Genomic DNA, 26,583 nt, shown 5'->3' with positions numbered 1-26,583 from the left:
ATGTTGACTAGGTTCTCACTGGATCCTACCAAAGTCTATTTGGTTGCCGTACTAAACACTTATTGTGAAAAGAAGCAAAGAAAAATATCACTGCAACACAAGTAATTAAGCAAAACAAGGTCAACAAAATTGAATATTGTTTTACCAATCCCAAATGCAAATACCTCTGGAAAAGAATACAGGTTTAATTAAAGGACTGACAAGGAGCTATATGGAGAGACTATGGAAGTTCTAAAGTGGACTTGTGAGAAGTTAGGGGTTTTCTGAGGTTAACAGCATACTTGCCTTATATCTAATTTATCTCCAAACATTACGAGCCAAAACACATTAGGCTCGACTTTTAGGTCACAAATATAATGATAAAAGGGAAAAAAAACAGGATATTAAAAAAAAAAGTTTCCTGAAGTATCAGGACATGAGTTTGAAGAACAAAGTGGACAAATGCTCAAGAGAATGTATATAGTGCTAGAAAGATTATCTGAGTTTGAATTAACCGAGCTACAACAGTAACAGAAAGTTTTAAATCAGTAAAGTGTGGTATAAGCATAATCACCATAGGGTTAGAATGGTGATAACAGAGGTATTGGATCAAAACTTTGTTCTCTCAGTAAAGTGATAATCAACCCAGCATGGTCGAAATCAAAAAGGTTGGTATAAAGTACAGGAGAATGGGACAGGTGAGTATGGGAGAATGAGGTTTCGAAATCTGATTGCTCAAAACCAGCAAGGCCTATATTTTCAAATACAGACCTCAGTCCACACTTTGATACACTGTTTCATAGACCCATTAACCTCTGGATGCCACAGAAAATCCTAAAAGAGAAATGTAAGAAAAGAAGTCAAAGAAAATATTGTATCCACCATTCAAAATAAACTTTAACATATCTCTTATAGAGTACTTAAAAGTAAAACACTACCTTATCTACAATATCTTCATCTCTCATCTCATTTTGGTAAGAATCTCACAATAGTTCTCCTTACGTCCACTTGTTGCTTTTCTCTAAAATATTCCCCACATTTTAGAGTAATGTTTTAAAATTTTAAATCTGATCTTGCCACATCCCTGCTTAAGTATTCAAGGACGTTCAATCAGTTGCCCTGAGAATAAATTCCAAAGTCCTTAAAATTCCTAAGAAGCTGCAGGATCTGGCCTCTGCCTAGACATTCTGTCTTTTCTCCTGCCATTTCCCCCGTGCTAAGTGTCCTGTTGGTTCTCGTTCAGCTCCTTCAATGCTCTATGCGCTCCTTTTTCTCCAGGGCTTTGTTCCAGTTCCTTCTGCCTACAATGTTCATAAATTCTCCCCCTAAGCCTAACTAGCTTGAGGCCTCAGTTAAAACATTATTTCCTCAAGGAGGAAAACTACTTTTAATAATTCCTTGTTCTGTACATTTCTATTGCCCCACTTTTTCCTTTTTGCCATCCTTATCCCATGTTTAATTGCACATAGAAAACTATAATGACTCATCAACTCCATTAGATCTAGGACATTGTTGTCTTGATCCCCATCTGGATTCTCAGTATTAGAAGTCACCTGTGACTGGGAATTCAAGAAATTAATATATGTTCTTTTATGAACTTTGATCCTAAATACATACTGGTTTCAAATTAACGTACAAGATTATTTTTTTCCTGGATAAAAATCTGAGAGACCAAATTTTCTATGTTATTACACAAAATAGTGCACACATTTATTAAATTATCTTACTCTACTTATCTGCTCTCAATACACTGAAATACATTTAGCATGTTCAAAGCATTAGCTGATCTGCAAATAAATTAACCAATGAATAGTTTCAACATTATAACATTTAGCTTACTGTTATATGAACTTACCACTTTAACTGATGCAGTCTTGTCTTCAAAAGGAATGTTTTCATGCTGCCATAAAAAAGGGGGAGAGACAACAGAGAAATATTAATGTGTAGATTAACTGTATGTAAATAATTCCTCCTTTAGCTGCTTTTGTTGACTCATTTGTACACCATATCCCAATTAACTACATTCAACCTGAAGGGGAAAAGACCTGCATAGACTACCAAAAAATAAGTGATATTCAACTGTTTATATGTGACCTTCAACATCTAAGATGTGGTTTAAAGATAAAACTCCAACTATGAATAAGCAGGTATGTGAACACGCCTATATAAATTATCTTTTTGCCAAGCTTCCCATGATTCAAATTTAGTCCTAGTATTATTATCTATGGTAGACACTGATTGCTGCCAATATAATATGGCTAGATGTAATATGGGTCATTTCCAGGCTGAAGTTCCCAGGGCAATTCTAGTCTCTGCCTTAACCTGATACAGAGACTGACGAGGTTGAATGTCCCAAATGGCACAACTAGAAAATAGTAAAAATTTCAATAGCAAAAATCCCTAAATGACTGCATGGAGCAAAGCCCCTTGCCAAACCACTTAGGACAAGCAGTGCTAAGTATTAAGATTGTAGCATGGTTTGTTGCTGCAGCAACATCTAGTCTCTTCTCACCAATTTACTAGTACAGGCCCTGTCTAAACAGGAATGGACATATATGACTCTAGGTTATTGTAGATTTCACTTAGAAGGCAGTAAATAAATAGTCCAGTTGTAGAAAAAAATTAAAATCCAGAGACTACAACTTCTTGTAACTAAGTGTTCCATAAAAAGAATAAAAATCCTTTCATAGTTAAATATACAGGATGGAACAGGGGTGGTTAATAAGAAGCTAATTCTCTTCCTAAAACCAAGGTTGAAATGTTTTCATTAATTTACCCAGACAGTATTTGTTTTTATAATGAAATAAAGTTTGCTTTTATCAACAAGTTAAATTTTAAAATTCTTATTAGTCCTGCTTAAGCATCTTTTCCCAAAATGACTTTTTTTAAAAAAAATTTTTATTGGAGTATAGTTGATTTACAATGTTGTGTTAGTTTCAGGTGTACAGCAAAGTGAATCAGTTATACATATACATATATCCATTCTTTTCCCATATAGACCATTACAGAGTATTGAATAGAGTTCCCTGTGCTATACAGCAGGTTCTTATTAGTTATCTATTTTATATATAGTAGTGTGTATATGTCAATCCCAATCTCCCAATTTATCCCTCCCCACCCTATCCCCTGGTAACCATAAGTTTGTTTTCTATATCCGTGACTCTACTTCTGTTTTGTAAATAAGTTCATTTGTACCCTTTTTCCCCAAAAGGACTCTTGAGGCCATTAATTCAACAGAACTTCAAGGTATGATATACGAAAAGAGTTTTCTTGGTCAAATAAGTCTGGGAAATACTGGGACAGAGAAAATTATATAGGTGTTCTCCTCCTACTCCATCCTAACCTTTAACAAATTCTTACTCAGAGAAATCGTGTGTCATGAAATTTCTTTTTCCTTTTTGCATAGCACAGTTAATTCAATCAATTCAATCTTTGTTTCATTATTTTAATATAACATTTGCTATATACAAAATAATATATCACATATATGTAAGTCACAAGGCATAGTAAAAATAAGCACTTGTGAATCCATGGCACAAATCAGAATATTACCAACACATGGAATGACCTATGTGGCCCTCTCCCTCTCAAATTCCTTGCTTTGCCCAAAAAGAACAACCATCTTGAATTTTATTTTGCTTTCTTTTTTATTATACAGTTTTGTCATATGTATATTCATCCTCAAATGATATACTGTTCCGTTTTGTTGGCTTTCACTCCAACTTTTAATTTTGAAAAATTTCAGACTTATTATAGCAAAGTTAATACCCTTTACCAATGGTTAATATTTTCTACACTAGCTTCACGTGTCTCTACGCACCACATGTATTGGGTGGGCCAAAAGGTTACTTCTGTTTTTTCTGTTAGGTGGCTCTAGTAGCACTTAGTTGTCTTTAACTTCATTTGAAACAATTTTGTTAGATTGTATGTGACAGCTATCATATCAGCGTGCATTTAAAAAAAGACATCAAAATTGGTGAATTTTTGTGTAGCCATTTTAATATTGAAGATGGAAGAAAAAAGCGACGTTTTTGGCATATTATGCTTCATTATTTCAAAAAGCAAGTGAAATGCAAAAAAAGATTTGTCCAGCGTATGGAGAAGGTGTTGTGACTGATCAAACATGTCAAAAGTGGTTTGTGAAGTTTCATGCTGGAGATTTCTTGCTGGACGATGCTCCACGGTCAGGTAAACGAGTTGAAGTTGATAGCAATCAAATCAAAACAGTAATTGAGAACAATCAGTGTTATACCACACAGGAGATAGCTGACATACTCAAAATATCCAAATCAAGCTTTGAAAATCATTTGCACCAGCCTGGTTATGTGAATCACTTTGATGTTTAGGTTCTATGTAAGTTAAGAGAAAAAGACCTTCTTTACCATATCTCCGCATGCGATTCTCTACTGAAATGTAATGAAAATGTTCTGTTTTTAAAACAAATTGTGACAGGCGATGAAAAGTGGATACTGTACAACAATGTGGAATGGAAGAGATCGTGGGGCAAGCGAAATGAACCACCACCAACCACACCAAAGGCCGGTCTTCATCCAAAGAAGGTGATGTTGTGTATATGGTGGGATTGGAAGGGAGTTCTCTATGATGAGCTCCTTCGGGAAAACCAAATGATTAATTCCAACAAGTACTGCTCCCAATTAGAGCAACTGAAAGTGGCACTTGACGAAAAGCGTCCCGAATTAGTCAACAGAAAAATGCATTATCTTCCATCAGGCTAACACAAGATCACGTTTCTTTGATGACCTGGCAAAAACTGTTACAGCTTGGCTAGGAAGTTCTGATTCATCCGCTGTATTCACCAGACATTGCACCTTTGGATTTCCATTTATTTAGGTCTTTACAAATTCTCTTAATGGAAAAAAATTCAATTCCCAAGAAGCCTGTAAAAGGCACCTGGAACAGTTCTTTGCTCAAAAAGATAAAAAGTTTTGGCAAGATGGAATTATGAAGTTGCCTGAAAAATCGCAAAAGGTAGTGGAACAAAAGGGTGAACACATTGTTCAATAACATTCTTGGTGAAAATGAAAAATGTGTCTTTTATTTGTACTTAAAAAACCGAAGGCAGTTTTTGGCCCACTCTATACATAGCTCTTCTCCTTTGCTGAACCATATGAAAGTAAACTGCAGACATAATAACAATTTCACCCTTAAATACTTAAGTACACATCTCCAAAGAATATGTACATTCTCTTACATAACTGCAATACTACAGTCCCACCTAAGAATCTGACATTGATAAAATATTATCTAATTTAATATACAGTGCATGTTCAACTTTCCCTAATTTCCCAATAATGTCTTCTCTATAGTTCTTATATTTTAATCTAGAATTCAATTAAAACCAGGTATTGTGTACCCGATTGGAGACAAGATGGTGGAGAAAAAGGACCTTGAGTCACCTCCTCTCACGAGAACATCAAAATCACAACTAACTGCTGAACAACCATGGATTAAAAAAAGACTGGAACCTACCAGAAAAGATATTCTACATCCAAAAACATAAAGAAGAAACCCAACAAGACAGTAGGAGAGGCACAGTCATGATATAATCAAATTCCATATCCTGGGTGGGTGACCCACATGGAGAATAATTATATCACAGAAGTTCTCCCACAGGAGTGAGAGTTCTGAGCTCCATGTCAGGCCCCCAGCCTGGGGGTCTGGCATCGAGAGGAGGAACCCCCAGAGCATTTAGCTTTGAAGGCCAGTGGGGCTTGACTGCAGTAGCTCCACAGGAATGGGGGAAATAGAGGGCACACATAAGATCTTGTGAGCACCAGGACCCAGGGCAAAAACAGTGACTTCATAAGAGTCTGGACTGGACCTACCTGCTGGTCTTGGAGGGTCTCCTGGGAGGCTTGGGCAGCTGTGGCTCTCTCTGGGGTCATAAAAGCTGGTGGTGTAATATTGGGGAGTGTTCCTCTACTTGAACTCTTGCTGGAGACAGACATCTTTCTTGGGTAATTAGTATCAAGACCAGGTCCCACCTAACAGCCTGTAGGCTCCAAGACTGGAACACCTCAGGCCAAACAATCAACAGGCTGGGAACACAGCCCCACTCATCAGCAGACAGGCTGCCTAAAGACTTCCTAAGCCCATAGCCACCTCTAGACATGCCCCTTGACGTAGCCCTGCCCACCAGAGGGCCAAGACCCAGCTCCATTTACCAGTGGGCAAGCACCAGCCTCTCCCACCAGAAGTCTGCACAAGCTTCTAGACCAGATTAACCCACCGTAAGGCAGACACCAGAAGCAAGAAAACTATGATCTGGCAGCCTGTGGAACCAAGTCTGCAAATGCAGGTCAGAACCTACCCTGGGACCAGCTGGTCACTGGACCTTGGGTAATGAGAGGGAAAGTGTACTGCTGGGACACACAGGACATCCTCTATAGGGGGCCACTTCTCCAAGGTCGAGAAACATAGCTAAACTTCCACATACATAAAAATACAAATAGAAATTCAGACAAAATGTGATGGCAGAGGAATATGTTCCAGATGAAGGAAAAAGAAAAAAACCCAGAAGAACTAAGTGATGTGGAGACAGGCAATCTACCTGAGAAAGAGTTAAGAGTAATGATTGTAAAGATCATCCAAGAAATCAGGAAAAGCATGGATGCACAGAGCAAGAAGGTACAAGAAGTTTATAGCAACGAGTCAGAAAATATAAAGAGCAACCAAACAGAGATGAGGAATACAGTAATTGAAATGAAAAATACACTAGAAAGAATCAACAACAGAATAAATGAGGCAGAAGAATGGATAATTAGGTAAGTGAGCTGGAAGACAGAGTGCTGGAAATCACTGCTGTGGAAAAGAATAAAGAAAAAAGAATGAAAAAAAACAAGGACAGTTTAAGAGACCTCTGGGACAATGTCTAATGCACCAACAGTCACATGATAGGGGTCCCAGAAGGAGAAGAGAGAGAGGAAGGTCCTGAGAAAATATTTGAAGAGATAATAGCTGAAAATTTCCCTAACATGGGAAAGGAAACAGTCACCCAAGTCCAGGAAGCACAGAGAGTCCCATATGAGATTAACCCAAGGAGGAACATGCCCAGAAACACAGTAATCAAACTGACAGAAATTAAAAACAAAGAGAAAATATTAAAAGCAACAAGGGAAAAGCAACAAATAACATACAAGGGAATCCCCATAAGACTATCGGCTGATTTTTCAGCAGAAACTGTAGAGGCCAGAAGGGAATGGCATGATATATTTAAAGTGATGAAAGGGAAACACCTGCAATGAAGAATACTCTACCCAGCATAGCTCTCATTCAGATTTGACAGAGAAATCAAAAACTTTACAGACAAGCAAAAACTAAAAGAATTCAGTACCACCCAACCAGCTTTACAACAAATGCTAAAGGAATTTCTTTAGATGGAAAGAAAGGCAACAATTAGAAACAATAAAATTATGAAATGGGAAAACTCACCAGTTAAGGCAAACATAGAATAAAGGTAGCAAAACACCCACATGCAAATATAATACCAAAACCAGTAACTGTGAGAGAAGGAAAGTACAAATGCAGCATATTTGAAATGCATTTGAAATTAAGATATCAGCAACTTAAAACAATCATGTATATATATAGACTGCTATCAAAACCTCATGATAACCACAAACCAAAAAACTATAATAGATATACATCCAAAAAAGAAAAAGGAATCCAAACACAACACTAAGGATAGTCATCAAATCAGAAAAGAAGAGAACAAAAGAGGGAAGGAAGAAAATAGACCTATAAACACAAATCCAAAACAATGGCAATAAGAACATACATATTGATAATTACCTTAAATGTAAACAGAGTAACTGCTCCAACCAAAAGACACAGACTGGTTGAATGGATACAAAAACAAGACCCATATATAGGCTGTCTAAAAGAGACCCACTTCAGATCTAGAGACACATACAGAATGAAAGTGAGGGGATGGAAAAAGGTATTCCAAACAAATGGAAATTAAAAGAAAGCTGGAGTAGCAAGACTCATATCAGACAAAATAGACTTTAAAATAAAGAATGTTACAAGAGACAAAGAAGAACACTACAGAATGATCAAGGGATCAATCCAAGAAGAGAAGATAACAATTGTAAATATATATGCACCCAACATAGGAGCACCTCAATATATAAGGCAAATGTTAACAGACATAAAAGGAGAAACTGACAGTAACACAGTAATGGGGGGACTTTAACACCCCACGTACATCAATGGAAAAATCATCCAGACAGAAAATTAATAAGGAAACACAGGCCTTAAATGACACATAGACCATTGGATTTAATTGATATTTATAGAGCATTCCATCTGAAAGCAGAAGAATGCACATTCTTTTCAAGTGAACATGGAACATTCTCCAGGACAGATCACATGCTGGGCCACAAAGCAAGCCTGGGTAAATGTAAGAAAACTGAAATCATAACAAGCATCTTTTCCAACCACAATGCTATGAGATTAGAAATCAACTAACAAGAAAAAAAGTATAAAAAACACAAACACATGGAGGCTAAACAATATGCTACGAAACAACCAATGGATCAATGAAGAAAACAAAGCGGAAATCAAAAAATACCTAGAGACAAGTGAAAATGAAATCATGACGATCCAAAACCTATGGGATGCAGCAAAAGCTCTTCTAAGAGGGAAGTTTATAGCAATACAAGCTTACCTCAGGAAACAAGAAAGATCTCAAATGAACAACCTAACCTTATGCCTAAAGCAACTAGAGAAAGAAGAATAAACAAAACACAAAGTTAGCAGAAGGAAAGAAATCATAAAGATCAGATCAGAAATAAATGAATTAGAGACGAAGAAAACAATAGAAAAGATCAGTGAAACTAAAAGCTGGTTCTTTGAAAAGATAAACAAAATTGATAAATCTTTAGCCAGGCTCATTAAGAAAAAAAGGGAGAGGGCTCAAATCAATAAAATTAGAAATGAAAAAGGATAACTTAACAACGGACACCACAGAAATACAAAGGATCATAAAAGACTACTGAAAGCAACTATACGCCAATAAAATGGACAACCTAGAAGAAATGGACAAATTCTTAGAAAGGTACAATTTCCCAAAGCTGAACCACGAAGAAATGGAAAATATGAACAGACCAATCACAAGCACTGAAACTGAAACTATGACTAAAAACTCCCAACAAAATCTAGGACCAGATGGCTTCACAGGTGAATTCTATCAAACATTTAGAGAGGAGTTAACACCTATTCTTCTGCACCTCTTCCAAAAATTGCAGAGGAAGGAACACTCCCAAAATCATTCTATGAGACCACGATCACCCTGACACCAAAACCAGACAAAGATACCACAAAAAAAGAAAATTACAGGCCAATATCACTGATGAACATAGACGCAAAAATACTTAACAAAATGCTAGCGAACTGAATCCAACAATACATTAAAAGGATCATACACCATGATAAAGTGATATTTATCCCAGGGATGCAAGGACTGTCCAATATCCACAAATCAATCAGTGTGATATACCACATCAACAAATTTAGGAATAAAAACCATATGATCATCTCAATAGATGCAGAAAAAGCTTTTGATAAAATCCAACACCCATTTATGATAAAAACTCTCCCGAAAGTAGGCACAGACAGAACCTACCTCAACATAATAAAGGCCTTATATGACAAACGCACAGCTAACATCATACTCAATGGTGAAAAGCTGAAAGCATTTCCTCTAAGATCAGCAAACAAGACAAGGATGTCCACTCTTGCCACTTTTATTCAACATAGTTCTGGAAGTCCTAGCCACGGCAATCGGAGAAGAAAAAGAAATAAAAGGGATCCAAATTTTAAAAAAAAGCAGTAAAACTGACACTGTTTGCAAATGACGTGATACTACACATAGAAAATCCTAAAGATGCTACCAGAAAACTACTAGAGCTCATCCATGAATTTGGTAAAGTTGCAGGATACAAAATTAATACACAGAAATCTCTTGCATTCCTATGCACTAACAACAAAAGATCTGAAAGAGAAATTATGGAAACAATCCCATTTACCATCACATCAGAAAGAATAAACCTACCTAAGGAGGCAAAAGATCTGTACTTCGAAAACTGTAAGACACTGATGAAAGAAATCGAAGATGACACAAACAGATGGAAAGATATATTGTACCATGTTCTTGGATAGGAAGAACCAACATCTTCAAAATGACTATAATACCCAAGGTAATCTACAGATTCAATGCAACCCCTATGAAATTACCAATGGCATTTTTTGCAGATCTAGAACAAAAAAATCTTAAAATTTGAATGGAAACACAAAAGACCCCGAATAGCCAAAGCAATCTTGAGAAAGAAAAATGGAACGGGAGGAATCAGGCTCCCTGACTTCAGACTATACAACAAAACTAGTTATCAAAACAGCATGGTACTGCCACAAAACAGAAACACAGATCAATGGAACAGGCTGGAAAGCCCAGAAATAAATGCAGCATCCATGGTCAATTAATCTACGACAAAGGAGGCAAGGATATATGATGGAAAAAAGACAGTCTCTTCAGTAAGTGCTGCTGGGAAAACTGGACAGCCACATGTTAAAGAATGAAATTAGAACATTCTCTAACACCAAACACAAAAGTAAACTTAAAATGGATTAAAGAACTAAATGTAAGACCAAATACTAATAGCTCTTAGAGGAAAACATAGGCAGAACACTCTTTGACATAAAATGCAGCAATATCTTTTGGATTCACCTCCTAGAGTAATGAAAACAAAAATAAACAAATGGGACCTAATTAAACTTAAAAGCTTTTGCACTGCAAAGGAAGCCATAAACAAAATAAAAAGACAACACACAGAATGGGAGAAAATATTTGCAAATGATGCAACGGACAAGGAATTAACCTCCAAAATATACAAACAGCTCATGCACCTCAATATAAAAAAAAAAAACCCAATCAAAAAATGGGCAGAAGATCTAAACAGACATTTCTCCAAAGATATACGGATGGCCAAAAAGCACATGAAAAGATGCTCAACATTGCTAATTGTTAGAGAAGTGCAAATCAAGACTACAATGAGGTATCACCTCACACCAGTCAGAATGGCCATCATCAAAAAGTTTACAAACAATAAATGCTGGAGAACGTGTGGAGAAAACGGAACCCTCTTATACTGTTGGTGGGAATGTAATTTGGTATAGCCACTATGCAGGTTCCTTAACAAACTAAAAATAGAGCTACCATATGATCCAGCAATCCCACTCCTGGGCATATATCCAGAGAAAACCATAATTTGTAAAGATACATGCACCCAGTGTTCATTGTAGCACTATTTACAATAGCCAAGACATGGAAGCAACCTAAATGTCCACTGACAAAGCAGTAGATAAAGAAGGTTGGTACATATATTCAATGGAATATTACTCAGCCATAAAAAAGAATGAAATAATGCCATTTGCAGCAACATGGATGGACCTTGAGATTAGTATTCTAAGTGATGTGAACCAGACAAAGACAAATATCATATGATATCACTTATATGTGGAATTAAAAAAGTGATACAAATGAACTTATATACAAAACAGAAATAGACCCACAGGCATAGAAAACAGACTTAATGTTACCAAAGGAAAAGTGGGGAGAGGGATAAATTAGGAGTTTGGGATTAACATATACACAGTATTATATATAAAATAGATAACCAACAAGAACCTACTGTATAGCACAGAGAACTATACTCAGTATTTTTTAATAACCTGTAATGGAAAAGAATTCTGAAAAAGAATATATATATATACTCACTTTGCTATACACCTGAAACTTACACAACATTGTTAATCAACTATACTTCAATAAAAAAAAGAGAAAACAACAGGTATTGCATTTAGTTGTCATGTCTCTAGTTTCGTTTTATATATCAATTTATTTTATCAATACACATCAAATATTATATTCATTATTTTTTTAGAATCTAGGTTAATTGATACAATGCACCAAATCTAGATTATAAACAGCACCGATAGTTACCTTCTTGAACATCTCTTTACATGAGTCACTTTCTGTAATAGTTCTAAATGTTCATAGACTAGACAAATGTTCACCCTCACATAATAATGCAAATTATTTTTTGAAGTGTTTGTAACAATGTACCCTCACCAGTGGTTTGAGACACAGCCTCTCTAATACATTGTTAGAGTTCATATTTTTTGCCATTGTCAAACTTAATTTTGGCACTAAAGTTGGTACAAAATGCTATCTCACTATGGTCTTAATTTGCATTTCCCTAATTACTAATGAGGTTAAACATCTTTTAGATTTACACTGGGATTTATGTTTCCTCTTCTGTGAAATGCCTGATCATGCCTTTCCTCTTTTTATTCTACTGAGTTGTCTTTTTTATTAATTGGTTCCTTTTATCTCTTGGATATATGCAACAAATATCATCTCCCAGTTTATAGTTGTCTTTTTTCTTTAAGGTATCTTTTGATGAACAGGTAATCTTAATCCTAAAGAATGTGAATTTATTCATCTTTTATTTTATGGTTAGCATTTTTTGTTTCTTATGTACGAAACTTATCCCTACCTGAGGTACCAAAGATATTCTATATTTTTTTCTAAAGGTTTCAAAGTTTTGACTTTCACATTTAAGTCTAAATTCATCTAGAAATAATTATACTTGATGGTGTGAGGTAAGGGTCCAATTTCACTTTTTTCCGTTATATAACCAATTGACAGCATCATTAATTGAAAGACTTTCCTATCCCTACGGATCTTCAACGGCATATCTGTTAGGTTTTTTTTGTATATGATTGTGTCTATTTTAGAGTCGTATATTCTGCTCCATTGGTTTCTTTGTTTAGCTCTCCCAATACCACATTTTCTTAATTAAAAGATGTCTAGTTAAAATAGGTCTTGATATTGGAGAAGTCCTTTCTACCTTGTTCTTTAGATCTCTTGCAGTTATTTTTGGTCCACTGCCCTCCATATAAAATTTGGAATGAACTGGTAAAGCTCTACAACAAATCCTGTTAGAATTGTTTGAACCTATAGATTAATTTGAGAATAACTGACATGTTTACAATATTGAGTCTTCCCATTCCAGAATACAGTACATACCTTCCATTTAATTATATTTAAATTGCCTTTTAATAAAATTGCATGTGTTTTCTGCATATACACCTTCCTTAGTTACTATGTTTATTCCTATGTACTATGTGCTTTTTGTTATTATTGCACACAGTATATTTTAAATAACATTTTTGAACTCTATATTCCTGACAAGTAGATATGCAATTAATTTTTAACAGCTTTATTGAATTATCATTAATTTTCATATATTTACCTTATAATCAGCTATATTATTAAAATTTTTATTACATCTAGTAAATTTTCTATAGATTCTTCGGGATTTTCTGTGTAGATAACTGTATTATAAAATATCAAGTTTATTTCTTTCCAATCCTTGTATCTTTAAATTATCTTTCTTTGGCTAAGGATCTCTAATACAATATTGAATAGAAGCAGCAATAATGGACTTCCTTGTTTTCTTCCTGAGTTTAATGGAAATGTGTCTAGCATTTTACCATTGGAACATTTACTGTAGGATTCTAGAATTTTTATCAGAATAAGTTAGAATACAAAGGAACTTACCTAACAGAGAGAGAATGATACCAATTCTCTGATATTGTCAGGACTTGGTTAATGGCCCAATATGTGATCAAAAAAAGATTTCATGTGTGCTTTGAAAAAATATATTCTCTGATATCTTAGTGTATGCTTTAAGTACTGAACTATAAGTTCATAAAATCAGCATGTTAACAGTCTACTCTATGTTTACTTATTTGCTTGCACTATTATTAATTGCATGAGCAGTGAGTAATTCTCCCACTGTGGCAGAGAATCTGTCAACTTCTCACTGTAATCATGTTAACTTTTGCTTTATATATTTTAGGGCTAATTTATTAAATGCCTACCATTCAAAATCTTCCTAGTGATTTGAATCTTTTGTCACTAAAAAGTATCCCCAATAATGCTTTTTGCCTCTTAATCTATTTTGTCTTATATTAATACAACTTATCTTTTTTAATAAATATTTGTCTGATAAATCTCTTCTCATTTTAAATTAAATCCTTCCTATGTCCTTTTGTTTTAGGTATCTTTCTAAGCAGCAGAAAACTCTTTTTAAAATCAATCTGAAAATCTGTGTTTAGCTGACAAGTTTAGACTACTTACATTTATTTTGATTATAAATGTTTCTATTATCTTACTTTTTGATTTCTAGCTCCCTAACACATACACATATTTTTATATACATATGAAATGTAAACACTGATTTTTACATGTACATATAAATGTTCATATATATATAGATGTATGTATATGTGTGTGTGTATCGGAGTATATATATGCACGTGTGCATGTGTATGTACATGTGTGCATTATATTTGGTATTAGATGAGTTTGGTTTTAATTTTTTTCTTCTTCTGGTTTGGAATTACCCATTTTAATTCTATCCTTTTAGTCCTTGCCCTTGAACTAAAGGGCATCATTAACTTAAGTTCTAAAGTAAGATAATACCTGGGGACTTCCCTGGTGGTCCAGTGGTAAAGAATCCGCCTTCCAATGCAGGGGATGCGGGTTGGATCCCTGGTCAGGGAACTAAGATCCCACATGCCACAGGGCAACTAAGCCTGCGTGCCACAACTACTGAGCCCATGCGCTCTGGAGCCCGTGCGCCACAACTAGAGAGAAGCCCGCATGCCACAACTAGAGAGAAGCCCATGTGTTGCAAGGAAGAGCCCGTGCACAACAAAAAAAGATCCCGCATGCCGCAATGAAGATCCCACACGCCACAACGAAGACCTGATGCAGCCAAAAATAAAAATAAATAAATAAATAAAAATAAATAAACATTAAAGTGTATTGTGTAGTTTGTTGATGAATTAAAAAAAAAAAGATAATACCTTAAAGAGTAAAGAGGACATTAGAACACTAATTGTGGTCATCTCTCTCTCATTTATATGCTATTGTACTGTCTTTTTGTAAAGTGTAAAAAGACATTATTATTTTACAGACACTGTTTAGATTTATATACAAGTTTACTATTTTCTTTAACCATTGTTTCAGATCATTTTTTTTTCTGAATTATTTCTCTGCTTCTTGAAGTTTATTCTTTAGAAAACCCTTTAATATAAGTTTAATGTGGCAGTAAACCCTCATAGTTTTTGTTTATCTGAAAAATGTCCTATATTTCAAGAACAGAGGAATCTGTATGCTAGGGATACAATTCTAGGTTGAAACTTACTTTCTATCAGAACTTTAAAGTTATTAGTCTACTGTCCTCTGGCTCCCAATATTACTATTGAGAAATATGCTGGCTCAAAGCTTAGTTTTCTACATATAGGGTATTGCAGCCACTGGCATCTGTCTTTAGGGCAACCTGAATCTCTATTGCACGCCTACTGTTATTGTTCCCATCTCTGGTTTTGCCTCACAGTTTGTTCCTTTTTGGGGGTGTGTCTCCCATTTCAAAGTTTAGAAATACATCAACAAGTATTTTTTTAATCTAGGATCTAGTTGGTTTGAAGTGGAAGAGGCCCCCAGAGTATCTACCTTGCCCTCTGGCTGGAAGTAACACAAACAGGTTTCTTTACAGCAAGACTTCTCAAGTTTTTAATATCCTAGCCTAAATTAAAACCATCTAAGAGGGGGATATGATATCTGGCTCTGCCCAAACTTATTTGACCAGAGCTTCGTACAGAACTAGTCTTCCACAAAATATAATTTGAAAAAAAAGAATCCTGCTCTAAAGCTTCCTTTTTAAAAAATTTGCCCCAATACAGAAAAGAAATAAATTCAAAAAAATATTATCTTCAATACTCCTAATTCCACCTAAAGAATCCCATTACCAAGGCTAAAAAAAAAAAAAAAAAAAAAATTAATCAACTTCACAACATGCCAGGCACAAGAAACGTATTCAAAAATAATGATGATACACAATCTCTGTCCTCAAGGTGTTCAGAGACAAGAGAATAAGTAAAATACAATTTGGCAAATGTTCCACTAGCAGTTTAATCTAAATAGTTTCACAATAACTGTCTCTTTAAGACTGTGACAAACTGTCTTTGTTTCTTTTTAAAATGCATATAAAATAAAATGTATCTTGTCTGATAATTGTGGGATAACTAGGAACCTCTAGAAAATAAAAATTGGAAACCTAGAGCTCAGAAACAATGTACCATATTGTACCTACTTTTGGCTATAGACTAAACCATTACAGATTTTTTTCAACTAACTGTTGCCAAATACATTATTCCAATTTTCAAGAGTCACACTATTCTAGGCCTAGAAATACTAAAAATGTTTTTTTAATCAGACATCTGTTTTTTAAATGTTTACTAAGTTTTTTACTTTAAACTGTAAGAATCTCAGGTCATTAAATACTTTGAACTCTTCTGTATAATTTTGAATGTATAAATATAAATGGAAAATACATTTATAGATACCAAATAAAATGAAAGGTTGACTTTGTTATTTTCTATTATTCAGCTTTAAAACCTATACTAGTTTTTCCTGGTAGACAAAATCTCTAATAGCCTATGGCCTCTTCTCACAAGGAGTAGTTCCTAAAGACTTAGTATCCATTACCATCATCACTGTGAAACTAGCTACTTAAGCTGTTAAGTCCCTGATTTTTCAACTCCTTGCCGCTGGGCAAGTTGATGTGTACAGGGAGATTTTCATCATAAATTCATGAGCTATTACCCCTACAATTCTGAACTTTTTGTACTTTTACTTTTTTCTTCTTGCCATTACCCACTCCCAACCACATGCAACTGAAGGCAGGGACTAGAACCTTAGATCACTTAAAAATGTACAAACAGAAAGATATGATGAGATAATTCCCCCCAAATTAACTAATTAACTTGATTAATTAACAGAAAGATGTTCATCCTTGTTAGCTTTTAAAAAAAGACATATTTTTAAAATGAGAAATTAAAAAGAGCAGAAATTTGTTACACTGTCATTTTAACTATATAGCATGAATGCCTAGTGCCAGAAAGGTTACAGAAAATTAGGTCCCAATGTACATTGCTGCTTACAGTATAGATTGAAACAGTTTAACAATATAATCAATAATTTTAAAAGTATTTATATTCTTCAACCTAGTATTTGCATTGTAAAGATTCCATCCTAAGGAAATAATTTAAAAAGCAAAGTTTTCACACAAAAATGTAATAAAAATGTCCTTTTTTAAATTGTAAAATAAAAAACATTAGAAAACTACAAAAAGTCAAGAAAAGGGAAGATTATATAACATCACATTATATCCATTCAATAATATGTTGCCATTATGAAGATGCGTACATTGTATAATATGGTAAATTGTGATAAGTGGTGGGGATAGAAGCAAGATATAAAATTGCACATGCTAAACTATTACAATTTTGTTTTCAAAAAAGAGTCTGAAAAGAAATATGTCAAAATATTAAAAGGAGGATAAGGCATATTTCTTCTTTGTTCTTTCTAAAATTTTTAAAAATGTTTTCCATGGAAAGAATTTTAATATTTCTGAAAACGAAAAGTTTAAGTCAATAAAAAGCTTGCCAATACTCTACCCACCACTTCTTTTTCTTATGTTCGCATTATGGCAAAATGTCCCTGTTTTCCCCCTCCACCTTTCCCAAAACCAAAGTAAAATTTTATAGTTCCTTTTGTTAATGTGAAAGGGCACATTCCTCCTATTAACTATTCAACTAACTTCTCAAACAATACGCTAATGAAATGAATAGACAAAATTTACCTTATTTCCTTCTTCTTTAAATTGGGGATTAATTATTTTTACGAAAGAATAAAACAATTGACGAATTCTGGAATCTCCAATAAATGCAATATGTTTATCTACAAGGCAGTTCTTCGCTTCACTGAAATCAACAAAGACATCAATTAGAATAAGAAATATCAGCATACTGGCACTTTTCAAAGCACATCATTTGTGAAGAAAGTAGTACAGCATTATTACATACACAGTTATGTTGCTTTAGAAATAGGTGGCCAGGTTTGTTCAACCTACCAGTCCGTGTATGATCGACTAACTCTCAATAATAACAGCCCTCATCCTAATAAGTGTTTCAGATGTACTCTAACCACAGTAAGTGCTTTATATCCGTTGTGTCAGAATAACTCCATGAGGTAGCTATCCAAGTCCCAAAGCAAGAGTCCTTCATTCACGGGCTATTGCCCTGGGCCTGGTTATCGCTCAACTGAGATAAAGCAGATTGGTCCAAAGCTTTCCCTAATGCTTTAGAGCGAGAATATTCCTTTGGACTCACTCCCAACTCCTACCTTGTCAGCAATTCTCTACCATCACATAGAGAAGTACCATCTATCACTTTCCCTGATTCACCAACACTTTTCTACCAGATATTAAGACCCATCTTAGAAAAGAAAACAAACAACAAAATGAAGAAACTACCTGATTTTGTACTTATGCATCATACAGCTGTGAGGTTGCCAAACTTTCTCTCCAAGAAATCTGCCACTTGAGAGAAGGTATTCACATGAATCATTTCCTATAGTAATTAAACACAATAATGTTGTAAACAATAGTTAAATTCTTGTATGTTGGTTATTTGATCCCATTTAAGCCTTTGAGATGAGGGGGTACAGAGTTTTCTATACTTCACTATACCTTCTAGGTACATATCACTCACCCATGAGAAGCAAATATTAATATATTAATATTCAAGAGGATAAGAGCCACTAATGACAGATACTTTACCTAGAAAATACTTCATCCCCAATGCTACATTCACTGCTTTGGTAGTTCCTTCTGCTTCAGGTTTTCCTTCCAAGGACATCACCTTGCCTCAAACTAGCCTTTATATCTGTTTATCACTCCTACTTCTAGTTGGGAAAGAAAAGTTTAAGGGATAAAAGAGAAGACTTTGGAAATGACTTCCCATTCGACTATTATAGTACTCAGTGCATCAGCATACCTGGAAACCTAGTAAATACTGAAGTATTTTATAAATCTACTCCCTAATTTTCAAAGCTTCCCTGGAAGTGGGGTATCCCTATTCTGTAAATGTGCAAAGGAAGACTTATGCAAGAACTTCTGAAAAAGCTTAATAAAATTTCATCCTTTTGCAATCTCACAAAGATAAGACTTAAAACTATGTTAGTCAAATGGTGGCTGAAGATACACATGATCAGTATCAGTAACGAATGCTGTTGTTAATATTTAGCCCCTCCACTTCTCTCGATTGTCTCTTGCCTCCGTTAGGATGACCAGCCAACTCCTCCCAGTGTCGTTGGGACTGCCACAGTTTTAAACAGAAAATTCCACATCTGCAAAACCCCTCAGTCCTGTGTAAACTGGGACAGATGGTTACCCTGCTTCCTTTGGCCATTTTACCGTACATTAGCTTAATGTACATGGTCAATGTACGTGGTTAAAAAGGGGATTGGAGACATTAAAAAAGTTCAAATATGTCAAATGGATGAGGGAAAAACGAAATGTGTACATTAACTGTGGGGTTATGATAAAATACATGTGTTTTTAAATTTGATCTCTAGTTCTTTATTAACAGTCAACAGCGATCTCTATTTGTTTTACAAATAGTTAAGGTAAGGATAGGGCATCTGGTAAAAAGAATACTACAGAACAAAATGGTGGGGATAGGGAAGACCTAAAGATTTTTAAAGTAGAAGAACACATCTCTTTTCTCAATCCAGTTATCCATTTATCTGGTCAACATACAGATAACGGTGATACAAATACAAGACATGTATGCATAAATAATGAAAGTGTTGATACCACAGTGTCATAAATTCTAAAACAGAACAGGAAGGAAAAGTGAAAATACTGCATTATTCTGTTGGTGGAAAACTGGATAAGGAAAGTAGAATACCAGTTATTACATTTTTGCAGTTACATATGTAGCCTGAGCAGTTTTTTCTGTATTTGAAAGATTTTTTAATAACATCTAAGGAAACTATAAATAATCAGTTCTTAATTCTTTCCAATTATTTAAAACTAATTCTAGTTCTAAAAAATTACGCTATATAAACAATCAAGGAGTAAAAAAAAAGGACTAAAGGAACACACAATTATTTCCTAAAAACAGCACTCCTGCTGCATTCTTTTATAATGGCCATATAGTAAAATCCTATTAAAAATCTAGTAAATGTTTAAAATTAGGATGAAAATTCCATATTTATAGCACTTCTACCTCTTTAAATACATCTATTAAACCAAGTGAAAAGTTAGTAACCCACCTATTTTCTAAAAAAGTTATAAGAAGTTGTAAATAACTGGTATTAATTCTGTGAAGTTTTTCTTCCTTTTCTTTCTTCTTTATCCCTTCCTTTTTTTTTTTTTTTTTTGCTGTTGTTACTTGATTTTTGTTTTTTAATAGAAGCCTAAACAGGAACACACCTTGATCAGTCTTCAGTGTGTGGGACTATGCTCTTTGTTAACCATGTCTATGGGTTATCAATATGATTTTGTGGAGACTGAAGTACCATACCAACGTCTTAAAATAACCAATTTTCTCCACCAGAAAATGTGTTTTAAAATGCCAAACTCTTCCTCCTCTCTTCAATATTACTACTCAGACATTATTTTTCAGTAGTTCAGCTAGTAGAAAACGAAAGAACTCTAATCTCAAGAACCCACATTAGAAAAACCTCATAGCAAAACAGATTTGAAGTTGTCACTAACCAAAAGACACTATAAACACAGCATTGTAGAGACTACTGGTCTTTCCAGGGAAGAAATTCTTAACCTGGTAATGAATGCTAGTTAATGGTGACTCTTCATAATATATTTTATGATGCAAATTTAAAAAAAATAATCCTTGTATCTGAAATTAATAGTCTCTGTATCACATCAGTTAAGGTCCATTCAAAAGACAGAAACTACACCAGCTATTTTAATAGAGAGAATGTTAATATGATGAATTGTTAGGAAAGTAAAAGAATTGCTAATTAGATAACTGACAAGGCAAGAGGAGACTGGCTTTTATATATTTGTCAGCAAAATAATGAAAGTAGTATTAATAATAAATACTATTGTAATCTGATTTTAAAAAATTAACCGGATCTAAAAAAGAAAACTCCATAAAATTCTATACTCTAAAACTAGTTCTCTTTTCTTGGGAAGGAAATAGTTTTAAAATCAAATCACTAAATGTAAATCTAAATGTTAAAATAAGTTAATGTGCCACATTTTTTTTATGTATACTAACTACATGTAAACATCTGCTGGCACATTATTTTCCTTTCAAAATTTACCCAGAAGAACCCCAAACAAAAGAAAACAAAAAAACCGCAGTCATTATTTTCAGTTGCTTCATATAATTTTGATAGCTACTTTAATACAACCAGCGTGAAATGAAAGTTGCCAAGTGCTCAGATAAATCAAGCTAGGAACACAATTAAAAAAAAAAAAAACAAGCAACTAAAGGGATAGAATTATCTACTTCAGCTATCTCCAATACAAAGATTATCTAGATGAATAGCTGTCTCCTCTTCATTCTGTCATCTTAAGCATAAGCATTCTGGTTTGTCAATCTAAAGTCTCAGGTTTTCATGCATGATTTTTCTATAATAGAAAAATACTAAGAGCAAACAAAATAAGTAAAAAGACAAACAAGTTTAAAAAAACCTGAAAAACAAAATAGAACAATTAAAGAAAACATCTGATGTGCTAAATAAACCGTAGCTTTTATTTTCCTTTGAATAGAATACCTCTGGCACATTGAAACTTTAGACTTAATCATCCTGCCAAGGCTGTGCGTTTCTTACTATCCACCATGAAAATACCAGACCATAGAGTTTACAATATGATCTGCAGAATATTTTATTTGCCTGAAATTCAGCAAGTTATACTTTCGTCTGTGCTGAAAAATCACAATTTACATTTTTCTTTAGATAAGCTAGGAGTGCCTCATTACAAGTGGTGTCATGTAGATCACGATCTTTCTAGCAGTCAAAGAAAGAAAAGGCTGAGAGACCTAGAGCTGCTTCTTTCCTGCTTTAACTTCTGAAGTTTTGAACTTATTTTTCTCCAAAACATGCAATAATATTTAACATTTGCATTTAATATGCCTAGTGATAGAAAGGAATTAGATTTCAACAAAATTAAGACGTTTGAAGCAAGTTAACTTTATCAATTAAAAAATTTAAATTTATCCAGGTTGGAACTACCCTTAAGGCACAGATACTGGCTTCTTGTCACAGAAATGATGTTTTTAGTCTGTAATCACAGTATTAATGGACATTTTGTGATTCAGTAATGTTAAAATTTAGAAAAAATAAAATTAAAAGAATATTTTTTAAAAGGTCATTCTATTATATTTTGTGAAAATATATTAAGAATGCAAAAACCCCCCACAAAACTCTACCTTCTAAAGTTGAGATCAGAACACGAAATTAAATTAAAACCAAAAAGAATGAAATGCAAGGAGGAAAAGAGAAGGAAATAAGGACTTTGAAAATCTATTTATTCAATAATTGTTTATGGAGTTCCTACTGTGTGTTAAGCTCTGATGATTTAAAAGATGAATGAAATACCCTTGGAAGCTCAAAGTTTGTGTCGGCCTGTCAGATACAAATTATTATAATACAAAATGATAAGTATGTACTAGTTACTGTAGAAACACTGAATTCCTAATTCCTACTTCTGTGCTGGTGACATCCGAACCAGGACTTGAAAGAAAAATCTGTACTTTCTTTCAAGGAGAGAGACAGGTCATTGCAGGCAGAGAAAATCAGATATCTGTGAGATATGCAAAAGGGCAAAGCATATTTGGACTGTGAGCCTGGAGTTTAGGAAGAAGGAAAAAAGATAAACATAGGTAATAAAAAGTAAGCTTTACACACGCAACTTTTAGAAAATCACCATTTACTGGAAAAAGAATAAGAAAACTCTTGGCTGGCACTCTAAGGCTGAATTGGTATTTTTAAATGGTTTAACCTATGTCCCACTGGAAAATGCTTTCTCACTCCACCTTTTATATATCACCACTGTCTAAGAGGCTCTGAGAAAGGCAGCATATAACATAATGGCATGACGCAGACTAACTGGGTTTTAAATCCTAGCTCAGTTAGACTAACTGTATCTTTAGGCAACTTAACCTCTCACGCCTCATTTTTAAAATGTAAATAATACTGTAATTCACTTAATCTAAGACCACTGATTATAAAATACACCATTATTTTATAGAACAGTAGAAAAAAATGTTATCAATTAAACTTTGACATGCAATCAAAGTTTTAAAAACTCATCTTGATTACAGAGATATTAAAAATGGTGGGGGAAAGCAGAGGGGAGGATGAAATCTGGTAATTGTATCTACCTCATAGACTGGTTGTAAAGACAAAATGAGTTAAAAGATGTAAAACCTGTAGTAGAAGAGCACCTGGCATAAAATAAGTGCTCAATGATAGCATGTAGTTTTGCCAAGCCTTACTTCCTGCAGTGTGTAATGTTTTACTTTCTGTAGTTTGTAAAGCAAGAGATACTGAATATGTATATTCCAACTGCATTCACTCTACCTTGCCTGAGGCAAACTCATAAGCATGCATTGAAGATTTTAATATATAGCCTAAACCTCTATATCTAATATAAGGTCCTTTCTTATTCTAAAGATTTATGATACTGTGATTCAAGCATATGGTTATCCTTGTGTGAAAGGCACTGCATCTGACTCAGTTTCACACTGCCAAAGCATGAGGTTGGCTAAAAAGTTCCTGGTAAGATCGTTATTTTTCCCAAACAGTCTCTGGCTCAAGTTCTTGACATTCAGTATGGGCATGTACACACACCAGGTGTACTGCTTCACACTCAAGACACTAAAGCACCTATGAAAGCTGATGACTAGCTTCTGGAGGAGGCTTTATAAACAATCCCAGATTGCTACACTGACTCATAAGGTTCCATCTGACATTCTATTTTCCCTGCTGATGAGAGAACTTGAAAGGATGAAATATATAAATACAATAATTAGGGTCCAAGCTTATCAAAAGATAAAAGCACAGTTTTAAAAAGGGAGCTGAGGGGCACTAGATGTTTACATTTAGGACCATAGCATCACAGTTATAAAATTTATCTCCACTATCACATACATAAAATTGAGTTAGATTACTGTCGTCTTATACCAAAATAGCATAAAATGATAGCAGTCAGAAAATTTTCTTTAAAATTACCACAAATTAATGCATCAAATTGCTAGCTTTATTTTGTATATGGAAGTGTTGGACTTCTGTTACAGCAACTGAAGATGAAACAAAGTCTTGTCAGGTCATGTGGCGGTGATCTATAGGAGGCTGGAGGAGAAAGGCCAAAAGGGTATAAATAATTTATCTTTTTCAGTCGATTTAGTGTATTTCTATAAAGGGCTATTCATCCAGTACAGTACTAGAGTATAAGAATTTTAATTCTCAAGCATTGCAGAAACAAAACAGCAGAATTGATCAAAATGTCCTTCACTTTGAAAGATTCCCTAAAATGAGAAGAGAATTCAGATTCCAGCGCCCCCTTTACTGGATATTTTGCCAAAGTAGGTGTGAAGTTAAACGGGAAATGCGTTAAATGCGCACCTATTACACATTACATCTTGACCAATTAATCTCACAATCACCAAGAGCTGTCCAGATAATGGCTTCGATAACACTAAGAGCCACAAATAAAAGATCCTATCGTTATTAATTTCCCTCAGCCTGTCAACCTCTAACTTAGTAGCATTTTTACAGAGAAAATGAAGAAAAAAATCAAACAAGGACAAGTAAATGCCCCTTGATGACTGAAGAATAATTCTTTCTGAAACAAGGTCATATTTCTTTTCGTCTTTACACCAATCTCAAAATCCACAGCGAAGACCTCCTCTCAAACTGCTTCCAACTTGTTTTCATTGCCCAACTCAACTCCTGTCAACCTGTAACTTCTTTTCAAATATCTGCCCCAGTGGCTTTACTTTGTAAAAAGTGTGCAACCAGAACGCTTTAAACGTTTCTGAATCACAAAGCCTGGGTGACACCTCCTCCACTTGGCCAAGAGCATCTTTTGCCAGCTGTCACCCCGGCGGTAAAGGAAAATGGGGCGGCCCATGCCGCTGTCAAACAGCTTGGCCCCGCTGTTCCAAGGCAGAGGCCGGATAAAACAAAAGCTAAAGAGCTGAACCCCTAGGGCGCAGAATGGGCGACCCTACTTGGGGCGGAGGTGCCCCCTTGCAGGGCGGCCTTGGCCTTCACGCGCCCGGGGCTGGTCCCTGAGAGCCGCCTGCACGCCTCCTGCACGCGAGCCCCGGGCCTGGCGCGTCTCCCCCGGCGCAGCCCGCGCAGGAGCCGGGACCCCGGCAGCCCCTGGGCCAAGCCCGGGTAAGCGTCCCCGACCCCAGCGCAGGCTGCTCGGGGGGCGCAGGACCATGGGCTCTCGACCCGTGGCCGCCTGTACTGGGGTCCGCTCGGTCGGTCGGGGGCGCCTGGCCCGCCGCCCGGGCCACCTGGGGGCACCTCCTCCCCCGCGGGCTGGGCGCGCCGGCGGGCGGCCGCGTGAGCGTGGGCGTGTGTCGGGCGAGGGGGGCTGCCTCCAGCCTCCGCGTCGCCTCCTCCCCCAGCCGGCCCGGGCAGGGGGAGGGCCCGCTCACCTCGGTAGCGGCGGGAGGCGAGGTGGCACAGTGCGAGCAGCAGCACGGCCACCAGCGCCAGCACCTTGGCGCTCCTCACGCTGAAGTAGTGGTTGATCTCCCGCTTGCCCAGGTTGTAGGCCAGAGCCGCCATCTTGGTTCCTCCATGACAACAGCGCGCGGCGGAGCGGGGAAGGGGCGCCGCACAGGGGCAGCACTGGAGCTGCCGCCGCCGCAGCCAGGCGAGGAGCCGCCGCCAGCCCCCGCGGCCGCCACCCGCGCCGCCCGCCGGGGAGCCTGACCCCGCGGTGCCCCCGGCCTCTGCCTGCCCCTCCTCGGCCGCGACCGCCTCAGCGGCCTCCCCCCAGCCCCGACGCCGCTGCTCCGCCGTGCCGTTTCCCCAGGCGCCCTGGACGCCTGTCTCCTCCCCTTCCTCCTCCTCCCCTTTAGCCTCCTGTCTTAATAGCGGCTGCGCCTGCGAGGGGGGTCCGGATGCCCGGTGCTCCGGGGTCAGGGGCCCCAGACGGCCCTCCGGGGTCGCCGGGTCACGGGCGGCGGCGGTGGCGGCAGAGACATGGGGATGTGAGGAGAGGAGAGCAGGGTTCCACCCCGACCCGAGCGCGAGCCTGAGGCTTCAATTAGCTTACTGGCCGCTACCTGAGCCCAGGTGGGAGCAATAGAAGTACTGTTCCGGAAGAAAAGTACACTTCACTCCACTCCCTCCTTCCGCAACACACCTTTTCGTGAGCTTTCTACTCCCCGAACCTGCCCAGCAGGATGCGAAGGCCACCCCAGTGTCACCGGAGCTTATCGTCAGGCTATCTGGTCAGTCTGGCTGCCCCCCGATGCTTGCCAGGTGTAGAGACTGCTGGTAGCCTTAGCACCCAACCCACGGGTAAGACCAGTCTTAGCTCTTAACTCGTTGCTTTGAAGTCCATTTCTCTTGCAACTTGAAAAAAGTCCTCGGTTTGCCCAGTT

General features: G+C 36.5%; 1 protein-coding gene across 3 annotated transcripts in view; it reads right to left on the bottom strand.

The window, feature by feature from the left end:
* The window catches only part of CASD1 (CAS1 domain containing 1), a 68,750-nt gene extending 42,809 nt beyond the window's left edge, over positions 1-25,941 (bottom strand). For 2 of the 3 annotated variants that reach the window (XM_036864116.1, XM_036864118.1), the window contains exons 1-5: positions 25,627-25,941; positions 18,450-18,546; positions 17,778-17,898; positions 1,835-1,879; positions 751-813 (exon numbers count right to left, since the gene is read on the bottom strand). In XM_036864116.1, the coding sequence (XP_036720011.1) occupies positions 751-813; positions 1,835-1,879; positions 17,778-17,898; positions 18,450-18,546; positions 25,627-25,759 (459 nt within the window). In that variant the 5' untranslated portion in view covers positions 25,760-25,941. Of the gene's footprint in view, positions 1-750; positions 814-1,834; positions 1,880-17,777; positions 17,899-18,449; positions 18,547-20,254; positions 20,464-25,626 lie in introns of those variants that run through there. The other variant, XM_036864117.1, reaches the window with a different exon arrangement.
* Between the last annotated feature and the right edge of the window lie 642 nt (positions 25,942-26,583).

The sequence above is a fragment of the Balaenoptera musculus genome, chromosome 9 (genome assembly GCF_009873245.2).
Source record: "Balaenoptera musculus isolate JJ_BM4_2016_0621 chromosome 9, mBalMus1.pri.v3, whole genome shotgun sequence".
NCBI lineage: Eukaryota > Metazoa > Chordata > Mammalia > Artiodactyla > Balaenopteridae > Balaenoptera > Balaenoptera musculus.
Note: the sequence above shows the minus strand (reverse complement) of the source record. Positions and strands in the feature narration are given on the sequence as shown.